Here is a 22,158-nt window from a genome sequence, read left to right on the forward strand (position 1 = left end):
GATATAGATACTATATGAAGGTAAAATTGTATAATTCACGTGAGATCGTCATACGCAGACGAAGGGGACGCCATTGTGAACCGTAACGACTCTGTGGTACGGTTGGTGTGATCCGCTTAAATCGACACCATCGACCCTTGGACAGCCTTCTTCGTGCCATCAACTGCTACTCTCGACAAAAGGTAACCGTTTGTTGTAATATTTTTGACACCCAACTGCCAGATACAGCGGAAATTGTATGTGAAGTCGGCGCCAGAATACGAGAATCCCGTGTTGCGCTTCAAGCGGCGCCATACCGCCGAGATTTCATTGCTAGCGCGCTCACTCGCCCACCGAAACGTGCTTGGACCGGTCGCGGCAAAACTTCTACTCGTGATCATCTTCGCCAGTGATAATTACAACTAATCAGTGACACACAAAGTAATACTTGCAGTAATTTGCGCAATTTCGTTTTCATTTAAATTCCAGAACATTCGAAAGATTCTTCATTGGTTTCTTACAACGCAGTAAGAAACAAGTCTGTGTAACCTCAAAATTTTCCGCGCCAATTTCCAACGGAAAAATTACAACAGCATTTGAAACAAGGTAGTGGAGAATACAATTTAAAGCTCTTGCTTTGTTTTCTTTTAGAAATCAAACATGGCACAAGAACAAGAAATGCCAACCTTCAAATGTGTGCTCGTCGGCGACGGCGGCACCGGTAAGACCACGTTTGTGAAGCGTCATTTAACGGGCGAATTCGAAAAGAAGTACGTCGCAACCTTGGGTGTGGAAGTGCACCCGCTAGTTTTCCATACCAACAGAGGCCCCATTCGTTTTAATGTCTGGGATACAGCTGGCCAAGAAAAGTTTGGTGGGTTGAGGGATGGCTATTACATTCAGGGCCAGTGTGCCATCATTATGTTTGATGTAACATCTCGCGTCACATACAAGAATGTGCCGAATTGGCATAGGGATTTAGTCCGAGTGTGTGAGAACATTCCTATTGTCCTTTGTGGCAACAAAGTGGATATCAAGGACAGGAAGGTCAAAGCTAAAACAATTGTGTTCCATAGGAAGAAGAATCTGCAGGTAGATATTTTTAATGTTAACTTTGTTTTGAATTGTGTTTTATATTGTTTTCCAACTCTTTTAGTATTACGATATCTCCGCTAAGTCGAATTACAACTTTGAGAAACCATTCCTGTGGTTGGCGAGGAAATTGATTGGTGACCCGAACTTGGAGTTTGTCGCTATGCCGGCGTTGGTGCCTCCAGAGGTAACCATGGACCCCCACTGGCAACAACAGATCGAGAAGGACCTCAAGGAGGCGCAAGAAACAGCGCTGCCAGAAGACGACGACGATTTGTAAACATCAAAATTGGTACTGTGGGGGCGCGCGATGTTGTTGTAATTTGCCATTCGATATATTTTTTTACGAGGGTTTCGTCATCGGTTGTACTTTAGCACACGCGTAATTACTTCACACACACCACAAAACAACAATAACAGAAATTAAATTCCTGCAGATTGCGTTTCAAGTGGAAGCGCAACTGGTTATTGTTAGTATGTTTGCATTTCATTTTGTTTAATTATTAAATTTCAAATGTGCGCTAGCTAGTTAATATTGTAACTATTTTTAAGTAAAACACTACTTTATGCAAGCCGGTAACATCAAGAGATTTGGGATGTCATTTGCGCTTTGGTCTTTATGGTTAAAGTACTAATGTTAAGCATGTATCCCTTAAAGCACGACCTCTGGCAATTTGTTGGAGGTAGATGAACCGCGCGGGATCAGCTCAATTAATCGATCATTTCTTTCTGGTGATAACATAAATAATATTGGACTGATGAAACACAATATGGTGAAAACAATGACAACATGCAACAATGAATGAATTATGTGGAAATCTTTTTCTGATGAATGCGTTTATTTTATTGTACGATGTGTGTTAAATAAACGATAAATTATTACGTTTCATGTAATTTCATGCGTTTTTACTGTTAAATTTTGGAAGCACTTGAAATATCACGAGCAAACATTGCTAAAGCTACGTTCTTTTATAAAACACTCATTGGTATACAAGTGCTAACTTTGTACAATTGTCGACAGATGGCGCTACCGATTACAATTTAAGATTTCCAACGGTTATGCCGATTATTGTGTTAAGTAAACAACTCGTCCATTGTTTATCAAAACATTTGGAGTGAAAAAGTTAGTACTTTTATTTAATTAATCTCGGGTAGAGATTCTAAGTTATCAAACAGTTGCAGCGCATTAGTGAAACCCATCATCAGTAAGTAAGTTTGCAAATAATAGAGGTGACGGGATGATGACTGACGATAGTGTTGATAATGTATAATTATACCCTGCTGATGGACAATCAAAGCGGTATCGTGATGATCGTGACTTCGGACGTGACAGTGATTCAATTCGAACTTTTATCGACCGTTAGTAGGTTTGTGAGCTAACGCCAACCGCCGCATTCTTGCATTGTACTTCATCTTTCACTCAGGTTCGTACACGCTGATGCGGAGTGCACTAAGCGTGCATAATGCATTGCAAATTACAAATTACAAATTGCGCCGAAGAAGATCCTTTTACTAGCATGATAATCATAAATAATCGCAGATAGAAATTATTGATATAGTATGGAAGCATGAAGTAAGCAGAAATCAATAAATATATTCAGTACATTATGATGATGTTTGATTTCTCACTAATTTCTGCTCTGGGGTTAGTTCCGGGATATTTTCATTTGTAACATAGATGAAGAAAAATGTGATTTGTACTTTCTCTACTGAATTTTACTTTTACCAGTTTACAAATGATAATATGACTTATATTCACCGAACAGTAATCACTGATATTTAGTTTTTTGTTTTTAAATCTCTGCTTGCATACTTGATGTAAAGTGGTACAATTTATGTGCAAGTACTTGATAGTAATGCATCTGCAAGTGTTAAAATAATGGCAGACCTGCGCAAATACAAGGTTATTAATTTGATAGCATGTTTTTGTTTGAATTGCGATTGTATTAAGCTATTAAATGATAATAAGTCGCTCGGAAAACGGCGATGGCGTAAAGAAGCAGATTGGTCAATAATTTCACGCTCTGATGCCGCGCATCTCAAAGCGGCATTGAGGAAACGGTAACTTTATTTCCTCTTCAACTTGTGCATCTTTTTCATCTTCTGTTTGATTGTGAATGTAATTGTGATTACATTTTTAACACCATAAGTTAAGGTGGATGCAGTGTAATAATTATGAGTATAAGATTTATGTTTTAATTTTATTTGAGAGGAAAATAATGGGACCTTTTACAGAACAAATATTTGGTGAGATATTTTTTATTTAACAGATTCGATGCGATCCTCGCATCTTTATCATCGGCATTGGTACAACAATACAAAAATTATACAACAGAAATGATCGAAGACTGGTGTGATCGCAAGATTAGACAGAGTGTGTTGTCGCATTGGAAACGTTAATAAATAAATAATTTAATTAAAATAATTTATAAATATCGCCCCGCTGAAGAGGGCGTACGTTTGGTGGACGCATCATCACTCACTGGGGTGGCTGGTAGCCGGGTTGGAGTCCCAGAGGAAGGGGCATGTCGAAGCTCCTGCCGTAGCCGGAATAACCAGCTGAATGGCCGCCGTGCTCTTCGTGGGAGCTGGAGTGTGTGTTGGAGTGCGAGTACACCGGTTTGGAGACAATTTCGTAGGTGGTCTGTTTGTGACCGCCGCCAGCCAGGGATTTCAGACCGATGATGGCGGACAACATGAGGGAGATCAAACCTGTCATCAAAGCCTTACCGGCCAAAGCGGCCAATGCACCGAGAGCGAGCGCGAAGAGGGTTCCCTTCATCATGGCACCAGCAGCCAAGAGCATACCGCCCATACCGCCCTTCTTGCCACCGCCGCCTCCCTTGGTACCACCGAAACCGGATCCTTTACGGGCGGACTCCACAGCAGATTGGGCATCGAAAAGGTTCATCTTGATTGAGTGTGTGTTGAGGTAGTTGGTCACTTTCTTCATGAGGAAAGCGTCGAGACGAGCGTCTGGATCATTGGGGAAGTCACGGGCCAACTCAGCCACCATGTCGGCGGTGTTGGAGCGGGCGGAGCCATCTTCGCGCACCACCGTCACACCCGGTACCACACTGTAGTCGTCGTTCTCGTTGAGCTTATCCACCCACGAGACGATATCCAGCTTGAGGCAGGTGGTCGAGTAGCTATTGGCGCAATCACGAGCGAACGAGCGCTTGTCACCAGCGGCGGCTGCTGGCTGCGCTTGATCGACGGGCTTATCCTGAGCGGACGCCGACACCAGCAGAAGCGCCGCGACGGCGATGATGTGTGTCAACTTGTGTGCAAACATGCTGAACTCTCTGAGGATCGCTGCTGAGCAGGTGCTGGATGGAGCTGTGTTTGCGATTTGTGAGGATGTGTTGATCGACTGATGCCTGCTGCCCGTCGCCGGCGAGCTTATATACTTGTAACGTCGCCGCAGAGGTGGAGCCCGCGCGCACCAAGTGGAGCAAGAAGTCCGCACCAGCAACCAACAACCAGCAAACACCAACAAGCACATACACGCACACATACATATCATCATCATCACTAGGTCTAGGTCTAGGCTTAAGTCTGCATGTGTTTGCTACATATATTTCATTTTTCAATAATAACTGTTACGTCGTATCAACAGTTGTGTCCAACAAGGAAAGCAAGCATCTTGTATCTGTAACAATTCGCATCTTTGTCTCGCCACCGTTCCGGCTCGTCGCACGAATTCTAATTCGAATCCGAATCGGTATCATCCTAGTGCTCGCGCCATGGCCATTCACTTTTCGCTCGCAGCGCTAGCAAGCAAGAGCGGTGTGGACGCCGACTCCACCCATGGAAGACGGCGGCGGCTGATGGACGATGCATTAGAAGTTGCGCGCCGCGGTCAAGATGGAATTCGATGAATTAATAAAAAGAGCATGAAAGTATGACAGGCAGGCGCGCTGGCGAGCAGGCGAGCAAGACAATCGCTCCATATTATCGACCTTCTCCACCTGTGCTCGCCGCTGCTGCTCTACATTTCACATTTCTTCGCTGCTGATTGCTCTTTTTTGCCCGTACGAATGTGATTAGACGCGAGTCGCGATGGGATTGTGATTATTCACCAGGCAAGCCGCAATCGTGCATATTGATATAATCGTGCATTAAGAAACAGATACTTCTACTGGTCTACTGTATTACGATTACTAGAATATGCGCAGATATGCAAAACAAGATGGCGGATATGACGGACATTGTGGACATTGGCAGTGAGTGTGATCCGGGTCAGAAATTCACTTCCGTTCGAGTTCCGTTCGCTTCTTTAACTTCCTTCCTTTTCTCCGATGACAACAAACTAGATTAACTTCATAAACACGATAAACTTTTACTAAATTCGTATTTAAATCATAAACCTAACCTTATATAATTTCAGAGTTTGTTACACGTTGTTTACATGCAAATTTAACCTCAAAAGTTGACTTTCAAAGTTGTAAAGCAGTAGCTTTGTGTTGGTTTGTCATTCTTTCTGGTATTTCTTTTTGTACCTTGGTAGTACTTTGTGTTTGACATGAGAAATGATTTAGAAATCGTCCAATTATTTATCCGCAACACAGCGTCCGCATCCTAGTCACGGAAGGACGAGAAAAAAAATCTCCAACACGAAGATCTCACCGAATGACACGCAGATTTTGCTCGAGGAAGGAAAAGTAAACTAAAGCAAAGAACTAGATAAAAAGAGTTTTCAAACAATTGAATGAGTAATGTGCAAGTACCCAACTGTCAAAAATGTCATTTTTTATGAATGAAGTGAAAAAAAAAATTGAATCTAATCCGTATAAATATTCATATCCGTTGTCCGCCATTAACGCCAGATAATTTCATGTGAAATTTCGGTCGGCGAGACTTTTAATTAATTTTTCATCCGTTGGCGGACACGCCTTATGTCTCATGCTCTAATGCCGCTCATTTACATACCGGCTTAGTTTCCTATACTCCACTATAAGTGCGTTGAGCTGCAAAGAAAGAAACCAAGACGAAAAGAAATGCGAGATGCTAGATAAAAAATAAATCTGCGCTGTGGGCAAAAAGTCGGCGCAGTCGGCTCTAATTATTTACCGAACGTCCGGCGCACGGCGGTCCAGCTGGAATGGACTTGTCTAGTGTGAAGAAAAACATGACGATCGACGATGAAATGTGGATGAGAAAAAAATGTATAACTGGGTTAATGGTGCGGCGCGCATAATTATCATCGCGCGGAGTGGACAGGAGGACAAAACGGATTCACACGCTGCGGATGCGGAACTATGTGAGGTGTGTACTGCGCATGCACAAGATACTTAAAACAACAACATACAGCAAAATATAAATATTATCATAAATAGATTTAAAAAAAACAATACTATAGAATTTAAGCTCCTGCGTTTGGAATTGTTTGATAATGCATTGCGCCAACCCTGTCCAAATTTGGGTAGTCAACATCCCCTGAACGACTCCAGTGATTAACCTGCGGGACCACTTCGTAGCTCACTTTGGATGAAGAATGATGTTCCAATAAACTTTTCAAGGCTGTGGCGCTTGATAACATCAGCGAAATCAATCCTGCTCCTAATCCTTTAAACGCCAATATGGATAACACTCCCAGGACGATTGGAATCTCAATAGATTTCTTCAATACCATCAAAATGACGAAAGGAATCAGAAATCGTTTTAATTTGCTGCTGCGTTCCTCTAAAATATAAAATAAAACATTAATTAATATAAAGTTAATTTACTTTTGTTCTAATTCTATTTGACTTGGTTGAGGTAAATTTAGACAAAGTCCAATTGTTGCCTTAATTGTGGCGACGAATTAACGCGCGCAGGCAGTGATTACACGTTGCGTATCAGGCGGATAATTGTCGATTGCATCGTCGCGTTTACAACGCCTTTTATTCGAAGCGTGCCAGCATGCAAAAGATTATAATATACATAATGTTAAAACAAAATCAAAGTAAAGACATTACACACAATGTATAATGGGTTGCATACTACAAGGAGTTTATGTTTTGTAATCGCTCATTATTCCACAATGTGCATTATCTTCGGTTATGAATTATTACGATCGATATGAGCAAATGTGCGTTCATCATGATAATGATCCATGGCAATTTGCATGAAGCATGTCTGCATAAAACTTAATGCGTGCAATTTAATTATCTAAGACGCAGATCTTAAAAAAAATGGCTAAACATAACCTATAATTTTTTTGATGCGGCCATTTTATAATTTACAACACGGATGTGAAACTTCCGGAAATGAAATGCATTGGAATAAGATTAGAAATAAGAAGAATTTCGAAATTGATTCGATCGATTTCACATGGTAATTAAAACGGCGCGACCTTAAACTCCATCGCAAGTTAAGTAAAGTAACTCAAAACACCTAAACGTTTAGCGTACGTATTAAAGTTTAAACATTTAGATCATCAGATCATCGGAAGCAGCCGAAATGTGAATCAAATTAACGGTTCATAATAAAACCAGAACTTTTATAACCGCGCTCCTCGCGATAACTTATAATTTTATTGTCGGCCATTTTGTTTCCTAATAGCGCAATAGAGTGTTATCGAATTGTGATTAATTAACATCCGTTTAAGATGTTTAATGTTTAATGTCTACTCGTAAATAGATTATTATCGATATTAAATGTGGTGTGTGGTGTTGTGTATTGGAATGCATTCGGGTCGGTTCGGGTCAATTCGCTCGCTTAAGTTGAATTTAGACGAGAAAGAAAGCATATCTGTACTAACTAACAACTAACTAGGCGAGTTTCGAGCGGCCAAAAAGTCTATAAAATCGATGAATCGAATCGGTGTCCGGCATTCGTTTTTGTCGGTCGGTAAAAGCACAGACGAACTCAACGCATACGGTTTAATAACAAACAGACATGGCTATTATTAGTTTCGAATTGTAATAATACTTATTCGGTGTATTTGCCATATTTGTTTGTAATTATAGCTATCGTTAACTATGTACTTCGTTTTCGTTTCAAATTGTTTCATTTCTCCGATGCTATAAAAGCTACAAACGTGAAATACATTTTAATTAGTTAACAACAATAAAGGAAATGATTTGCTATACTTTCAGCTTTATACTGCGCATGCGCATTAGTTATTATTGAAATTGTAGAAACATGCCTAAAATGTTTGTTGCACTTTGAAGAGACGATAAAATTTTAATTAATAATTTTTATAAAATATTGTTAATAGCAATTAATTTACTAAAATGCTGTTATATTGTGTTATAATTATTATTTTATATCAGGTAGTTTCAGAATGGGAGCTGTTTAAACTTTTTATTAACTTTTATATCTTCGTAGTTCTATATTTCAACTGTTTTGATGTAAATACCATTAAAACTGTCACGAATCGTTGACGTTTATAACTGAAACATAGTTAGGACACTTTAAACCCAGTCACAGTTAATAAAAGTGTAATAGAGTGCTATAAAAACGGTAGTATAGTTGACAAAACAATCGTCAGCATAAAAGTAGAGTCATATAATTGGACAATTCACATGCCCGTCACTGTAAACAAAATGGCTGACACTTGCAAACGACATTTTTACTGAATTTTAAGGTTATGCGTTATTGTTGTATTAAAGTTTTAAAAGTGGAGAATAACTTGCTTATTGAGTTTAGAACGTAGCGCAACGAAAAACGAAAGAAAAACGTATGTTGTATCACATGGTGTAATGGCGCTTCGGCGCGCGAATTTGGGTTAGCAAAAGTACCTTTCAATGTTTGCGTCTTCAGGTTCGTTCCATGCGTTCGTTCTATGTCAATGTTTCACTTTTCCCGGCCTACAGTCGAGCACCGTGCGCGGCTTCAGCCGCTTACGGTCATGTTTTGTTTCTTGTCGGCGCGTAATGACGTGCAGTGACGTGTAATTGCAAATGGCGGCGGGTAGCAATCATATATGCAAAACCAACGACGTACGACACACTCGCTGTTGTGTATAATAGAATAATGTTAGTAATGTGTATGCAATGAAAATTAATATCCTGAAATGAGATTTTTATTCTTTTCTTTCGAGTTTGTTTGCTTTTGTTCTCGAGTTTTATAAAGAGAGTGGACGGGATTGAAATTTTAATAACTCGTAATGTCCGCACGCGAATAAACTCACGTAGTTATTTATATTCATGGTTGTTATTATCGTCGAGAGAAGGTAAATCACGCGCGTACATCTTGGGATCCCTTGTGGAAACCTTTCTATGATTGCAATGATGAGAAAACGGTTGTGAAATAAACAAAATGATGAGATGTAAGTTATTCGTTTAGCATAATTGCGTGAAAGGAAATTAAATTAAGGAAGATAAAAATATTAGTTTCTTATATACAGAGTGTTTTGACAATGTATTATAAATTTAATCTAAATTTAAACATTTTTAACAAAAAGAAATGCGTAGAAGAAGCCAAAGTTGATAAAGAAAAAAATTGAAAAGAAATCAATTTCGCTGTGAGCGATGCCGGCGAAACACGTGAATCAAAATCAGATAAAACAACTTTTACTCGACTGACCGTCGACCGATATCCAAAGCGTTAAAAAATTAGATTAGACCAAACAACGTCGAATAAATGAACAAATGACGTTAAACCGACATGAATCACATCACATCAAACAAAAAACGTTCAAGAAAGAAAATGTATTTTACCACAACAACAAAAAAACGTTTTTTATGCCTACATTTAAATGTAGTTTAAATTTAAGTTTAATGTCAAGTTTTAGGTTAAATTGGAAATGTTTATAGATTAGTAGTAAAAGCTATAAACAAAACTATTGATTGATGATAGAAAAGAAAGTTAATTAAATGAATGCAGGACATGAAACTATTTTTATTAACAATTTAAGTATACTTTACTTAAGTTAAGCCTTATTTAAGTTAAAGTTAAAGTTTTAATAGAGTTAAGTCAAGTTCAATTACATAACTTTCTCTCGTCATAAACATTTAGTACCAAACCATAAAGAGTCTCAACTTTCAACTTAAGTGTTGATGTTTGTATCTAATGTTTCTCACGTTTCTTTTCTTTCAAATTGTTTAATTAACATTATAATAGACTAATTTTGTTGATGATTCAACTTAATCTAAACAAGTTGCTTTGTTTTTAACTGAATAATATCTATATCAAAATTGCGGTCAGTTATAAAAAAAAGATTCGCTTCAACAAGGTGAAAATTACTCCAACAATTTCTAAACGCCGCCATCTTTTTTTTGCTGTATTAATCTCCAATTTAATATCGATCTAATTTTTCAAATTAACGTGCTTGTGAGCGGCTAGTTACTACGCTCGGTTGGTCTGCGGCTCGACCTAACCTCACTTAAGTCTTAGGCTTAAGTCTTCAGCAGGAGTTGTACTAGTAGTAGATGGTAGCACGTCTGGGGCGCACCGCGTCGCACCGCTTATTAACTTACTGACCTAGTGAGCGGCGCCACTTCCGTTTGCCCGTGACCCGAATGAACGACGCCCAGGTGAAGGCAAATGCGCGCCATGAACGAAACTGACTTAACGCCAAGTCAAGTCCAAGACCGATACCACCTCTCCGCTAGCTTTGAGTAGACTCACTTACACCTGAAGGTGTGTGTAGCTGAGTAAATGTTTAGAGTGCTGTGTTTAAGCCACAACACACTGAGTACAAAAAGCGCGTGCGTTCCACCTGCCGCGTCGAGTTCGTCGTCGACCGTCCGACAGCCATGTTACGATCACAAACGGCTGATAAAGATATTTGATATTTAGTATTTAAGTGTGTGAAAGAACTCACACAAGTTACTTACGCGAAAATTATATTGGCTATTTTCTGAGCTTTATAATGACTAAAAGTGACTTAAGTCAAATGTTCTTGAAATTTTACTGCCACTCAATTTTCCTTTCTAATATTCTTCGAACTGACTTCACATTTCTATTTCTGGACGTTTATTTCATGTTTTTAAAATAAAATAAGTCAGTATTTTACTACTTAAGTAGCATTATTTCATATTTTCTGACTTAGTTCAGTTGTGTTCCAGTGAAAAAATGATTAAATTGTAATTTAAGTGTGGACATAATGTATGTGATAAATTAGAACAAATTCACGACGAAACTGGATTAACGGTCGACACATCGACGGCATCGCGGGCAAATTTCCTGTTAGTTTCGGTTTTTAATCTATCCATCTTTCTTCGATCAGCACATCCACACATGACTACACATAAGTACAAGTCGGCTTGACCGAACTTAGTTTTTAAATTTATTTATTTCTAGTTGCTGATTAAAATTCCCATAAATACTGTTGAAAAACAAATTAAACAATTTACTAAAGTTAAGTTAATTACACCTGTACTCATGTAATTAGAGGCGTTGTGAGTGTGTTGTGACATTAAAATTCATCGCTCTGCATTTCACGGTTTTGCGTACGCGCATTCACGAATTCTATTATAATCTGGATCAGAATTGTAATTTTTGCTCCAAAATTTTTAATTTAATTTATTTCATGCAGTCCGTGTTAAATTGCAGTTATAAATTAGTATTAAAATTATTGATTTGTTCCGTTTACAGGATTTCGTTTTGTTGAAATATTAAATTTATGGATTTTACCGAATTATATTACGTGCTCTAGTAATCACTAAGATAATTATCAAAAACTTTTTCTTAATTATAATATTTTAAATTAACTTTCTTTATAAAGTTAACAAAATTAGCAATCGGTACCATTTTAGTAGTATAATAGCTAAAGAAATCAAAATGGCGGTTAAATAATTCTGATTTTTTGACATTTATTGATGAATGTCATTTCATGAATTGTATTAATCTTGGACAGTTTTGATTGCAATGTGTGTAATATTACAAGAACAAAAAACGCAATGACGGCCGGATGGCCGTTTACGATTGAAGCGTATAAAAATATTGCGAGCGCAATTAAAATCCATCAACAACGCTGCGCACGCTCGCACTCGCGAATCTTCAGCGATGCGGTGTTGATTCCATTTATTAACGCCGAGATTACCATTAACATCTGGCACCGTTGCTTACTGATTTAATTCCAATGTAATATGTACAAAAAATATAGTGCCTTTCGTCGCAATCGTCTCAATCAAAGAGGTTAGAGAGTATTCATAACTCAGTTAGCGCCATCTGTTTTAATGTTATACAACTATACTTTTATATGTAGTTCATTTACTTTACGTTAAAAAAATGTATTGGAAAATAGTGGAAATGTTAAGTGTAAACAATTAAAAGTAAAATTTTCAAGCATTTCCGCGCTGGGCTTTTCTGTTAATGTGATTCTAGTGTAAGGAATGTAAACAAATTGTAAATTCCTATATTTATATACATTGAGCATGTAGGCCGGACTTTAATTAAATAAGTTTCCTTTCTAGTGGACTACATAAGTGGTTTGATGACACTATTATTAAAACGGTAGTCATTTTAACATAATCATCTGGGGACAATTGTCATATTGTTTAAAAATGTTAATAATAAATCATCAATACTAATTATATCTATGGTAAAATACTAATTGAATTCTAAAAATTAATTTTGTTTTTTTTAGGTCTTTAAAAATTAATTTTACATGCATAGTATGAAAAAAAATTATCGTTTTTTTTTTTAAATTCAGATTTAAAAAAAATGATTGAAAAAGTGGTAAAACCGTTGAAATACGATCTTAGATGCATTGCTCATCTGGTCGTTGAGCACCAAATCGATTCGAATCTAGTTCAATGATTTAATGATAATTAATTCGAGCATTTCCACTGGAGGAGTATATTAATAGTTTGAAATAACAGAGTACACCGACGCTCGGCGCAAAACCGATTCATCTCTGGACAAAATTAGAGAAAAACCGTTCGAAGCACATTTTTGCACCGATTGCCACAATTTATGCAAATTGTTTATAAATATTCATGCACATCTTTATAATTTAACCTTGTTCAATTCATTTTTTTTCTTTTTAAACATTCTTCAACATACAAAGTGTTTTGTACTGATGTAATTCTTACCTCCCAAAATTTTTGCTGATGGAAACTTCATCTCGACTTGATGTGAGCTTAAAAATCTTGAAATACGGCCAAGAAAGTCTTCATTAGCACGTTGTACACCCATTTCCTCTTGCGCCATTATGTTGTTAGTCTTTTTGAGTGTCATCCACCCTCCCAGAAGATTATAACTTGGATTTTTTGCATCCCAAGCGTCAATAGCACCGATTAAAGTACGATCCAAACTATTTACTTCCCCACTCACACTTTTTAACCATATTGTTATAATAAAACAAAATAATAGCAATTGTAATTTAAATTTTAACTTTAATGAAGACATTTTGAATAATGCTTGACTTAATTGTGAAATGTTGTGGATTGTTTGATGTTTTTATAACTTCTGTGAACTTTTTCTTCATTTCCAGAAATTTAAATTGAAACCTACACAATTCTACAATTGGTAGGAATAATGATTAATGGAAATCATGTCCGGTGCGAATAATTCGGACACTTTTGGACGTGTTCCGCAGAAATTAAACTTGAAACATTGCGGCAATATAGGAGAAATGTTAATTTACATGTGTTACAAGTTTTGCATGGAAATTTCGATTGCATTTAACTTTTAGCACGAGCGAAAATGTAATGAGGCGATAAATTGAATTTAAATCGTTGCAATTGACATTGGCAATGAGTTAACGGACATTTGACGATTACATTTTAGTTTTATTAATTTACTTTGACTTACTTTTATATCCAGCAAACTTTTTTTCATTTAAATAAAATATTTTTCTTACTTCCACCTATAAAGTCAGAATTTCCACAATTTTTAGACACAAAAGTGATACTTTAAATACGGGCGGACAAAACCGTAAGTAAAGTACTTTTTCTACTTTCACCTACAAAGCGCAAGTTGTTCCACAATTTTTGACCCAAAAAGTAGTACTTTATATACGGATGGCCAAGCCGTGAGTAAAGTACATTACTCACGGGCATTATCTACTGAGCGGAGCTTGCATCTGCACATTTGCCTACGGTGTTGCTCCAGACCATATAAAATGCCATGCTGCTGCTTGTAAATAAAGTAGGCCCTGTTCCTGCGCGTGTAGGCGCTGCACGAAATTTATAACCTTACATTACTTTGTAGTGTGCGAGAGAATTTCGAAGATAAGTAGAAAAATTTGCGTAAGCGTCACGTGGCTAAACTAAGGCTTTAGTCACGTGATAGATTGAGAACGATCGTAGCAAGCATTTAACAAATCGAGTGTTTAACAACGTTGATACATGATATTTAATATACTATTATCAATAAATAGTTACAAATAGTTTCCTTATTTCTGGCACATTTCGTATTTTACACTGTAATAAATCATAGTTTATGACCAACATAACTCACTAGTTACATAATATACAATAACATGCTCTGTTTTCATCGTATTTTCAACACAATTCAATGTTAATGCCAAGTATTATTCAATGTTATTCAATAGTATTATTCAATTGTTTCCGATGTGTTTCATACTTCATCAATGCATACTTATATCACGCCATTCTCACACTTTAATTATTTATGTCTTACAAAGGAATAACAGTTGTGTGTTGTGTTAATTCATTAAAATGCGAAAGTCTTTCTTTGCAACTATTTTTCTCCTTTTTTTTCATATTTCATCTTAAACTCAATTGTATTTTTGCATTCATTCATTGCAAAATATGAATAGCAATTCATGCATTCATTCACGCTGCAGTTTCTTTCACTCGGCCCGAGTCGGTTGTACACGTAGCTACAATTTGCATAATGACACGTTGAGGTTATGTATGTCATATCAGCGCGCATGTGAGGTTATATTAAATCGCATACAATCGTCTGTAATCCAGGATAATTCTGAGCAATTGCGAACAACTCCAACTGCACTAAGCAATAAAAACACTTTTTGCGTTTACACGCAGTTTCAAATAAATAATTTAAATGTAATATGATTTGATATACAGTTGGATTTATGTTTTGGATATAATAATTTTTAACTTAATTCAAAAATTTAAATACGAATTAGTTTAATATTATATTTAAACTACTATTATGTGCGTGTAAATCATTTTTGGGAAAGTTGCGAAATGCTCGAAATTAGAGAAATTTATTATCGTCGTAAACTTGACTCAATTTCACCTTGTAACAAAAACTTAAACACTTTCCTTTTGATATTCTCTAAACTTTTTTAACATTTAATTAATAACTTGTAATGATACGCGTAAATCACTAAAAAATGCGTTGGCCATATTAATTTATTTTGACAATTAGTTATGCGACTTGCGCCACCTATTTTTATCGGAATAAACTAAAACAGAGTATATATAATTTTATATATAACGTTTTATTGTCAATAAATTACATTAGTTTAATTTTTGCTTCATTTTGTCGCAAATAATTTAAATAATTTAATTTAGTGTAACATTCTGTATGTATTATACTAAGTAATAAATAACTGGTCGTCGGACGCGTTGCGCCCTCTAGATACTAGTGGTCAAAGTGCTATGCGCTATGTGGAACACTCGATTATGTTTGAAGTCAGATTCTTACACAGGTAACATTCAAGCAGGCTATATTTCTGCTGCTTTGTGCTACGTGGCGCTCTCTACTGCTGTTTGGAGTAAGCCAGATCGTGTGCGGAGTTTGACGAAGAAGCAGCGTTCTCAGCAACATCGATGGAGCGAGCGTACGGGTAGGAACCTGAGTTACCAACCGAGTTAGTAGTCCATGTTGGTGGACTGTAGCTGCCGTAACCAGTACCATAATTGTAGTTATTACCTGAGAATCCACCATGTCCACCTCCGAAACCTCCGAGGGATCCCAAAATTGAAGAGCCCTAAAATATTGCAAGAAATTAGTGATCGTCGTATTTAAATGATTTATGGGTTGTGAAAATTTGTATTTACCTTTCCGCCGAATCCGCTGGAGAAGAATACGATGGCAGAAAGAACCAGGGCGATTTTAGCAACAATGAGTGCCTTGGTAGCCAGAAGACCGAGTCCAGCAATAACGGCAGGAACCAACGCAACCAATTTTCCGCCCATCTTGAGCATGAATGGGAACATACCACCCTTCTTCTTCTTGCGGGCCTCTTCCAGAGAGCGAGCAACATTGACGGCAACATCTTCAGGGAGTTTCACTTGCAGAGTGCGACCAGAGATGGCTTTAGCGCTGTTTTCCAAAAGGAGTTCGTAGAGTTTATCAGCGCGCTCTTCGGGATTAGCCGGGAGTTCTTCATCAGAGAGTTCTTTGCCTACACGCTGGGATGTAGTATCATCGCTAAAATATATGCATTTATTATTAATATTATTATTAATAATTTTGGAATTTGTGGAACAAAAACTGAATTTTTAATTTTTTAACGAGATGATACTCATTAATTAAGATTAAAATAGTGAAACAAACAAATCTAAGCATGAATTAAATCAAATTTAATCGAATCAGATGAAAACCCGTGAGGAATTTTTATGTTCATAGCTGTTTATTTTATGGTGTCGCTTTAATTATGTCTAATAAGCTCAAATTCATGGTACTTTTCTAAAAGTTAGTTTTAATTAAGTTTTAAGATTTAGTATTGATTTCAAATGCTAGATTGTGTATTGGGATAAAAACTGGCACGTGGCGTATCAGGAAATAACGAAAATGTTTGTAAGACGTCTAAAATACGTTTGAAAAGATGCAGTAAAAGACTGAATTACCTCTTTAGTGTTACTCCTGGCAGAATTTCCAAGGATGGTTGTCTGGTCAAAAGTTGAAGGGATCTCAATGTCCTGACGGCAGCGCAGTTTACTACTCCTGTGAGTCCGCCATTTTCGGCACATTTTGAAAGAGATTTTAAGGTATCGGTCTAAAAATTAAAATGATTTTTAAATTTTCTTTATCCAAAAGGCAACCAAAAGTATAAAAACTTTTAAACAAGTAAATATGAAAGCAAAATAAGACTTACCGTAGTTTCGGATCCATCAATTTCATTTGATAAAGGAACCTAAAAAAATACGAGCGCATAAATTTTGATGAAAACTTTTTCATAAAATTTTTTTGGCTGTTTGGTTAATATAGTTCTCAAACTGAAGGCGCAACTGAAGGTATGTGAAGTTGTATATTAAGCACTGTCGAATTATGACCGAACAAACCAAACACAATGTTATAATCGCTTATAATTTTGAGAATACTTTTTAAAATCATACTAAACTATGAACACATACGATTTAAACTGAACTAAATTGTAAAATCATATTAAATCTATCAATTAATTCAAAATAAATGAAATTAAGAGTTAATATATTCCTTAAAAAACAATAAAATTACTGAGCTTTATAAAACTAGTTCCTGTTGGTAGTATAAAATAAACTTACGGCTGAAACAGCAGCGACGAAAAGGAAAGCCCCCAAAAGTCCAAATTTGAATGCCATCTTTGATCACAAAATCACTTGTTGCTTCCTTCTTGACTAAACTTCCGTCAACAATAGACAAAACTATTGGTAGTGAACTCAAGTTGAGTTTTTCTCGAACTGACTGATCGACCGAAACAATCCGTAATATTTATACGTCGCGCGGGTCGCCTCTGATCACCCCTACTCGCCAACGCGGATGGACACCCGACACACCTGCCAAGAGGTGACTTGGACAAGTGCGTGCACGTGCACATATGACACCCATCTCTGCGTGTATGTGTATGAGTGCGTGAGTTAACAATGAAAAAGGGAGTCCGCGTCGAGGAGCGAGTGTGTTTGCGCATGTAATTAACATCTTCGCCGCCTCGCCGCAGCCAGCCATTCCGGGTGACCTACTCGAAACCAAGAGTTGACAATCCAGATTATTTACATACATTTACATGATTACGCACAGCATCAGGCCCGAGATGTGAACACGAAAAATGAAGAACGAAGAAATTACCATTGAAATCGATACCCACATACACACACACATACACACATACGGCAACAATACGGAAGAGATGCTTATGCTTTCACACCATTTCACACATTATTCTCTTTTTTTCTTCGTCTTCGTCATTTTTGCGTCGTTGATGTGGCCGACGTTCTCGTTCTCGTTTGCGGTCGCATTCCGCGTGCCTTACCGTGTGCCGAAGATGTGGCGTTCAATGGCGACGTGGTAATTGACCAGCAGGGCGTGATAAACGACAAAACTATTCGGCAAACAGACAAACAAAGCAATTTCTCTTTTAACGAAAACGATGTTTGATTAAACCAGATTCGATGGCTAAATGGGGACCGTTTTTTGACAATTCACGTCATTGCAATTTACTAATTCATTAAATTTATGATTATATCATTAATTTTCGGTTAACATATAAGAATAATTAATTTCAATACATGCATTCAGTTGGAGATGTATATAAAAGCCATTTTTAGGAAAAGAATTGGGGTAACACAGTTTTTGTCCCAACTAGGTTAAGATATTATTGGTTTTGTTTGTTAACCCTGTATATTCATATGTATTCTCATCATTGTTTTAACCTAAAATTCACAGAAAACAAACTTAAATTCTTATATTTTACATCAAAAAAATAAAGTAAAAAACGTGTGAAAACTTTCATTATTTATTTTTTGACAGTTTCCTCCATATAGTAGAACCATTATCAAGACAATATTATAATTTGAAACAAAGTCTATGGGACCTGTTTGAAATTTAAAATTTCACACCAAAATCTCGTTAAAAATCAATTGTATTTGTGTCATCAACTTGTCGTAGGCATCGTCGATCGGGGCACCGGTCAACGGGCAGTAGGTTGATAGGTTTTTACGAGGAAACCGCACGTGAAGACGTGAACTCTCGACTTGTCCTTGAACCAGAAACCGCACGGAAATCGGTGTGGCGCGTCCAGCCGCCCGACAAATTACCAAATTCTTACGCATTCCGTATTCATTTATGCGTGCGTTTGGGCGTTCATTCATAAAACTCATAAATACTCATAGATTATATTATATTATACACAAACGAAGCCGAATACACATTGAACTACGTAAACAATTTACTGTTTAAACAATGTAGGTAAAGTTTTTCACAGAGTGAAATTTTCAGTTTAACCTAAAAAATCTTTGTGAACCATAGTAACTACCGCGTTAAAGTAAGTTTTATTACTTGCTATTTGAAGTTTTAACGAGTTTTTGTTGTTGTAAATAATTAATTATTACAAGTAGTCAATCATTAAAACTATTTGTAATTGATAGTTAAATTGCGATCGTGCTCGAATATCAATTAAGCATTTGTGCATGGTCACGGTTGTATTTGTTTTGTTCTTGTTTTGTTTCCAATTTGTTAGGTAGCATATGTTGCATGCGCGCACACGCTCCGGAAATCCGCCATCTTAAACGCACGTCCCAACGCGCATTAACCTCTAAAAGCAGATGTGAAACAAGTGAAACAAGAGGTAAAAATGTGTTCAAAACAATGTTTGACTTTAAATGAGTCTACAACCTGTTGGAGAAATGCACAATTCATGCAGAAACAAATAATCTGAGGAGAAAAAAAGAAAATGCGCTGATTTTAGGCAAAACAAGTGATTTTTAATCAAAATTAGGTCAGTAAAAAATTACTTTTTGTATGACGCAAAAGCAAAATAAATTTTAATGAATTACTCTGCATGTAATTGAACCACTTTATTAATATTGTATGAAATAAGTATGTTGATTTAGTATTGTTTGAGTGTCACTGCCATTGTCATTGCTGAACGACCTTAAAAACAATTCTCAATTCAATAATTGTATTACCAATGAACATGGAACATTATGAATAATGAAAAAGAAAGAATATGAATAAGAAATGCGGAGAAATGTGAAGAAAAGTCATCGCACAAGTATTTCTTCGGCCCACCCTAAAATGTATGCCATGACAAAACCGCTGAGTATATTTAAGCCTGCTATAATCATGATCTCCTGTGTATGTAGAGATGTGTGAGATGTGAGTAAGAGCACGCATCCCATGAATAAATAATCAATCAGACGTGAATCGTATATGTATTATTGCGTGGCATTTTATACGTTTGTAGTTTTCGGCATTAAACTTTAATATTTAAAGTTTTAAGCGTTGAAAAAAATGCTTGGTTGTCGGAGAAAAATGTGTGTGACAATACCGTTCGGATCGGATCTTTGAACTCTTTTACTAATAATTTATACAAATTTATAAAAAATGTTTGCGTTGGAATATGAAATATTTGTGTAAACTAAAGATTTAGGTAGATTTAAAGTACTCACAGGCGGTAGATAGAAAATTTTTAATAAATCTTTTAAAGTAGCTTGAAATTTCAAATATTTATTATGTTTAAAATATTTGTTTAAATATCAATTGAACAAAAATTTAAGTTTTCTTTGTTTTTGAATTTTTACAAAATATAAACCTATTATTCATTTAAAAAAAGTTTAATTGTACATTACAAAGATTATATGCAAAGATGCTGTTTAATAAATTAATGCAATGAATTTAAAATATTATGCAAGTTTGAATTTTTGGCATTTTTTTATTTTTTACTTCGATATTACCACCGCTGATGATGCTAAGAAGGAAGAGGACTTATTGTTTGCTCAACCTTAATTTGTTAAGTTAAGTTAAGTCAAGGCAAGGCGCGGCAAACCAACTTTTCGGGTGATAACGCAAACAACGTTGACACATTGAACTAGAATCATTTTTCATTACCGTTTTTTAAACTTCACACATAATATACAACTACACAGATATGAAAATTATTAATTTAAAACATTAAAAAGCAATAAATAATTTATTCATTTTACCATTTTAAACATATATTCCAACTAATATCATTTAAATAATTTGATTTTTTTAATTAAATATAATTTGGATGTTTATATCCGTAAGCATTAAAAGTTTTCAATTTAGGACTCAAAATAATCCGATTTCCAAGTTGTGGTGTTCCAACTGCCACATTTCCGCCATTTTGAATCGTATAGTCTTCCTTATTAACCTCTGCTTCTTGAATTTTTTCATTTGCAGTTTGTTGTGTTCTTCTTAAAGCATAATGCTGATAAGAATCTTTTGCTGTTTTTGCAAACCCAACCATGCTTGAAACCAACAAACTCAGCGTGCTTAAGATAATAGAAATGCCCGCCATTATCGCCATCGATTTGAAAGCCAACGGAAACAAAACTGATTTAATTAACAGCGCAGCTGTTAACAACGGCACAAAATATTTCGTATGTTTCTTTCTTCTTCGTGGCTCATACATTCCAGACACTACAAATTATAAATAAATAAATGTTTATTTAAATGTTAAATACCATCAGAAACACTGGACAAGTTGATAATTACTTTCTTTTTCAGAAGAATCCACATTTTCTTCACTTGATACCATTACAAATAAACACAAAACACAATAAATGCACAAAAGTACAATAAGGACCTTTCGGGACGACATTGCATCAACAACTAACCATATAAAGTTCCAACTTGAACTGAATGTTTTGATGTTTTATTCTGATTGCAATTTATTATGCAATTTGATGCAATAAATCAGAAATTTTCAGAATTTCTGTGTCAGTGTTACAATCAAGGAGCGGAACTGTGCAGAACAGTGAAGATCAAATGAAAAACTTGTCGTGTGTTATTGCAGTTTGAACGATTTTACGTGCAATTTAACTTTACGATGATTTTTTTACAGACGACCGCAACATTAACATGAAAAGCATTGAAAACATTAGACAATAACACGGCAACGAGTTGTTTTCAAGCGATCAACGTGATCATCGAGGCAATAAACAATTTCTTGTGAAATGTGATGGTTCAAAGCATATAATAAATTTATAAGTTATAAACTATATTAGGTTTTGGGCATGTTAAAAAGCTGTTAAAGTTGCATAGCTTACAACATAAAGCTGATTTTTATCAAATTTCAATTTTTTCTGAAATATTAATTAATTTTAAGTTAAAACTAATTAAATATTTTAACATTTATTATTTTTATTGTTTTAATCTGAACTCACTACAACAAAACAAAGAAATAATAGTTAAAAATTAAAAATTTTAAAGTTGGTAGTAATATAGTTCTTCTAGTTTGTTGTAGATGGTGCTACGTACATGATTTTTACTCGATATTCTTTTATTTTTTGCAGTGCTCGTGGTTAGCGGATTCAATAACTTATTTAC

At 36.0% G+C, this 22,158-nt stretch overlaps 3 protein-coding genes and 1 long non-coding RNA gene across 6 annotated transcripts; 1 reads left to right on the plus strand and 3 right to left on the minus strand.

The window, feature by feature from the left end:
* Positions 1-21: 21 nt before the first annotated feature.
* Positions 22-1,965, plus strand: Ran (RAN, member RAS oncogene family). Of its 2 annotated transcripts, none has more exons than XM_065317768.1 (3): positions 22-182; positions 631-1,071; positions 1,136-1,965. In XM_065317768.1, the coding sequence occupies exons 2-3, from the start codon at positions 640-642 to the stop codon at positions 1,349-1,351; spliced, it is 648 nt and encodes a 215-aa protein (XP_065173840.1). In that variant the 5' UTR covers positions 22-182; positions 631-639; the 3' UTR covers positions 1,352-1,965. The 2 variants fall into 2 exon arrangements, with proteins under 2 accessions (XP_065173840.1, XP_065173841.1); XM_065317769.1 differs by lacking the exon at positions 22-182 and adding an exon at positions 260-420.
* A 1,396-nt stretch (positions 1,966-3,361) lies between these two features.
* Positions 3,362-4,436, minus strand: LOC135803998 (uncharacterized). Its single transcript, XM_065317749.1, has one exon. It carries the CDS (start codon positions 4,364-4,366, stop codon positions 3,551-3,553), a length of 816 nt encoding a protein of 271 aa, XP_065173821.1. The 5' UTR covers positions 4,367-4,436; the 3' UTR covers positions 3,362-3,550.
* Positions 4,437-15,435: 10,999 nt separating this feature from the next.
* LOC135804369 (uncharacterized) lies at positions 15,436-17,599 on the minus strand. Of its 2 annotated transcripts, XM_065318236.1 has the most exons (6): positions 17,394-17,599; positions 16,985-17,023; positions 16,737-16,885; positions 15,945-16,317; positions 15,817-15,874; positions 15,436-15,738 (listed from the first exon to the last, which is right to left on the minus strand). In XM_065318236.1, exons 1-6 carry the CDS (start codon positions 17,448-17,450, stop codon positions 15,644-15,646), a joined length of 771 nt encoding a protein of 256 aa, XP_065174308.1. In that variant the 5' UTR covers positions 17,451-17,599; the 3' UTR covers positions 15,436-15,643. The 2 variants fall into 2 exon arrangements, with proteins under 2 accessions (XP_065174308.1, XP_065174307.1); XM_065318235.1 differs by having other exon boundaries at positions 15,436-15,874.
* A 3,166-nt stretch (positions 17,600-20,765) lies between these two features.
* LOC135803999 (uncharacterized) lies at positions 20,766-21,565 on the minus strand. Its single transcript, XR_010550952.1, has 2 exons — positions 21,325-21,565; positions 20,766-21,249 (listed from the first exon to the last, which is right to left on the minus strand). It is a non-coding gene; the product is annotated as an uncharacterized lncRNA (long non-coding RNA).
* Positions 21,566-22,158: the final 593 nt, after the last annotated feature.

This window comes from Atheta coriaria, unplaced genomic scaffold (assembly GCF_025399875.1).
Source record: "Atheta coriaria isolate IRGN ID8LTWV9N9 unplaced genomic scaffold, Caltech_Dcor_3.1 hic_scaffold_3_pilon, whole genome shotgun sequence".
In the NCBI taxonomy this organism is placed as follows: domain Eukaryota; kingdom Metazoa; phylum Arthropoda; class Insecta; order Coleoptera; family Staphylinidae; genus Dalotia; species Dalotia coriaria.

Coding starts and splice junctions, on each gene's coding strand:
- Ran (XM_065317768.1), top strand. CDS start 640: ATGGCACAAGAACAAGAAATGCCAACCTTCAAATGTGTGCTCGTCGGC. Junction 1,072..1,135: donor ATAGGAAGAAGAATCTGCAG/GTAGATATTTTT, acceptor CAACTCTTTTAG/TATTACGATATCTCCGCTAA.
- LOC135803998 (XM_065317749.1), bottom strand. CDS start 4,366: ATGTTTGCACACAAGTTGACACACATCATCGCCGTCGCGGCGCTTCTG.
- LOC135804369 (XM_065318235.1), bottom strand. CDS start 17,450: ATGGCATTCAAATTTGGACTTTTGGGGGCTTTCCTTTTCGTCGCTGCT. Junction 17,024..17,393: donor TCGTCGCTGCTGTTTCAGCC/GTAAGTTTATTT, acceptor GTATTTTTTTAG/GTTCCTTTATCAAATGAAAT. Junction 16,318..16,736: donor CCAGGAGTAACACTAAAGAG/GTAATTCAGTCT, acceptor CATATATTTTAG/CGATGATACTACATCCCAGC.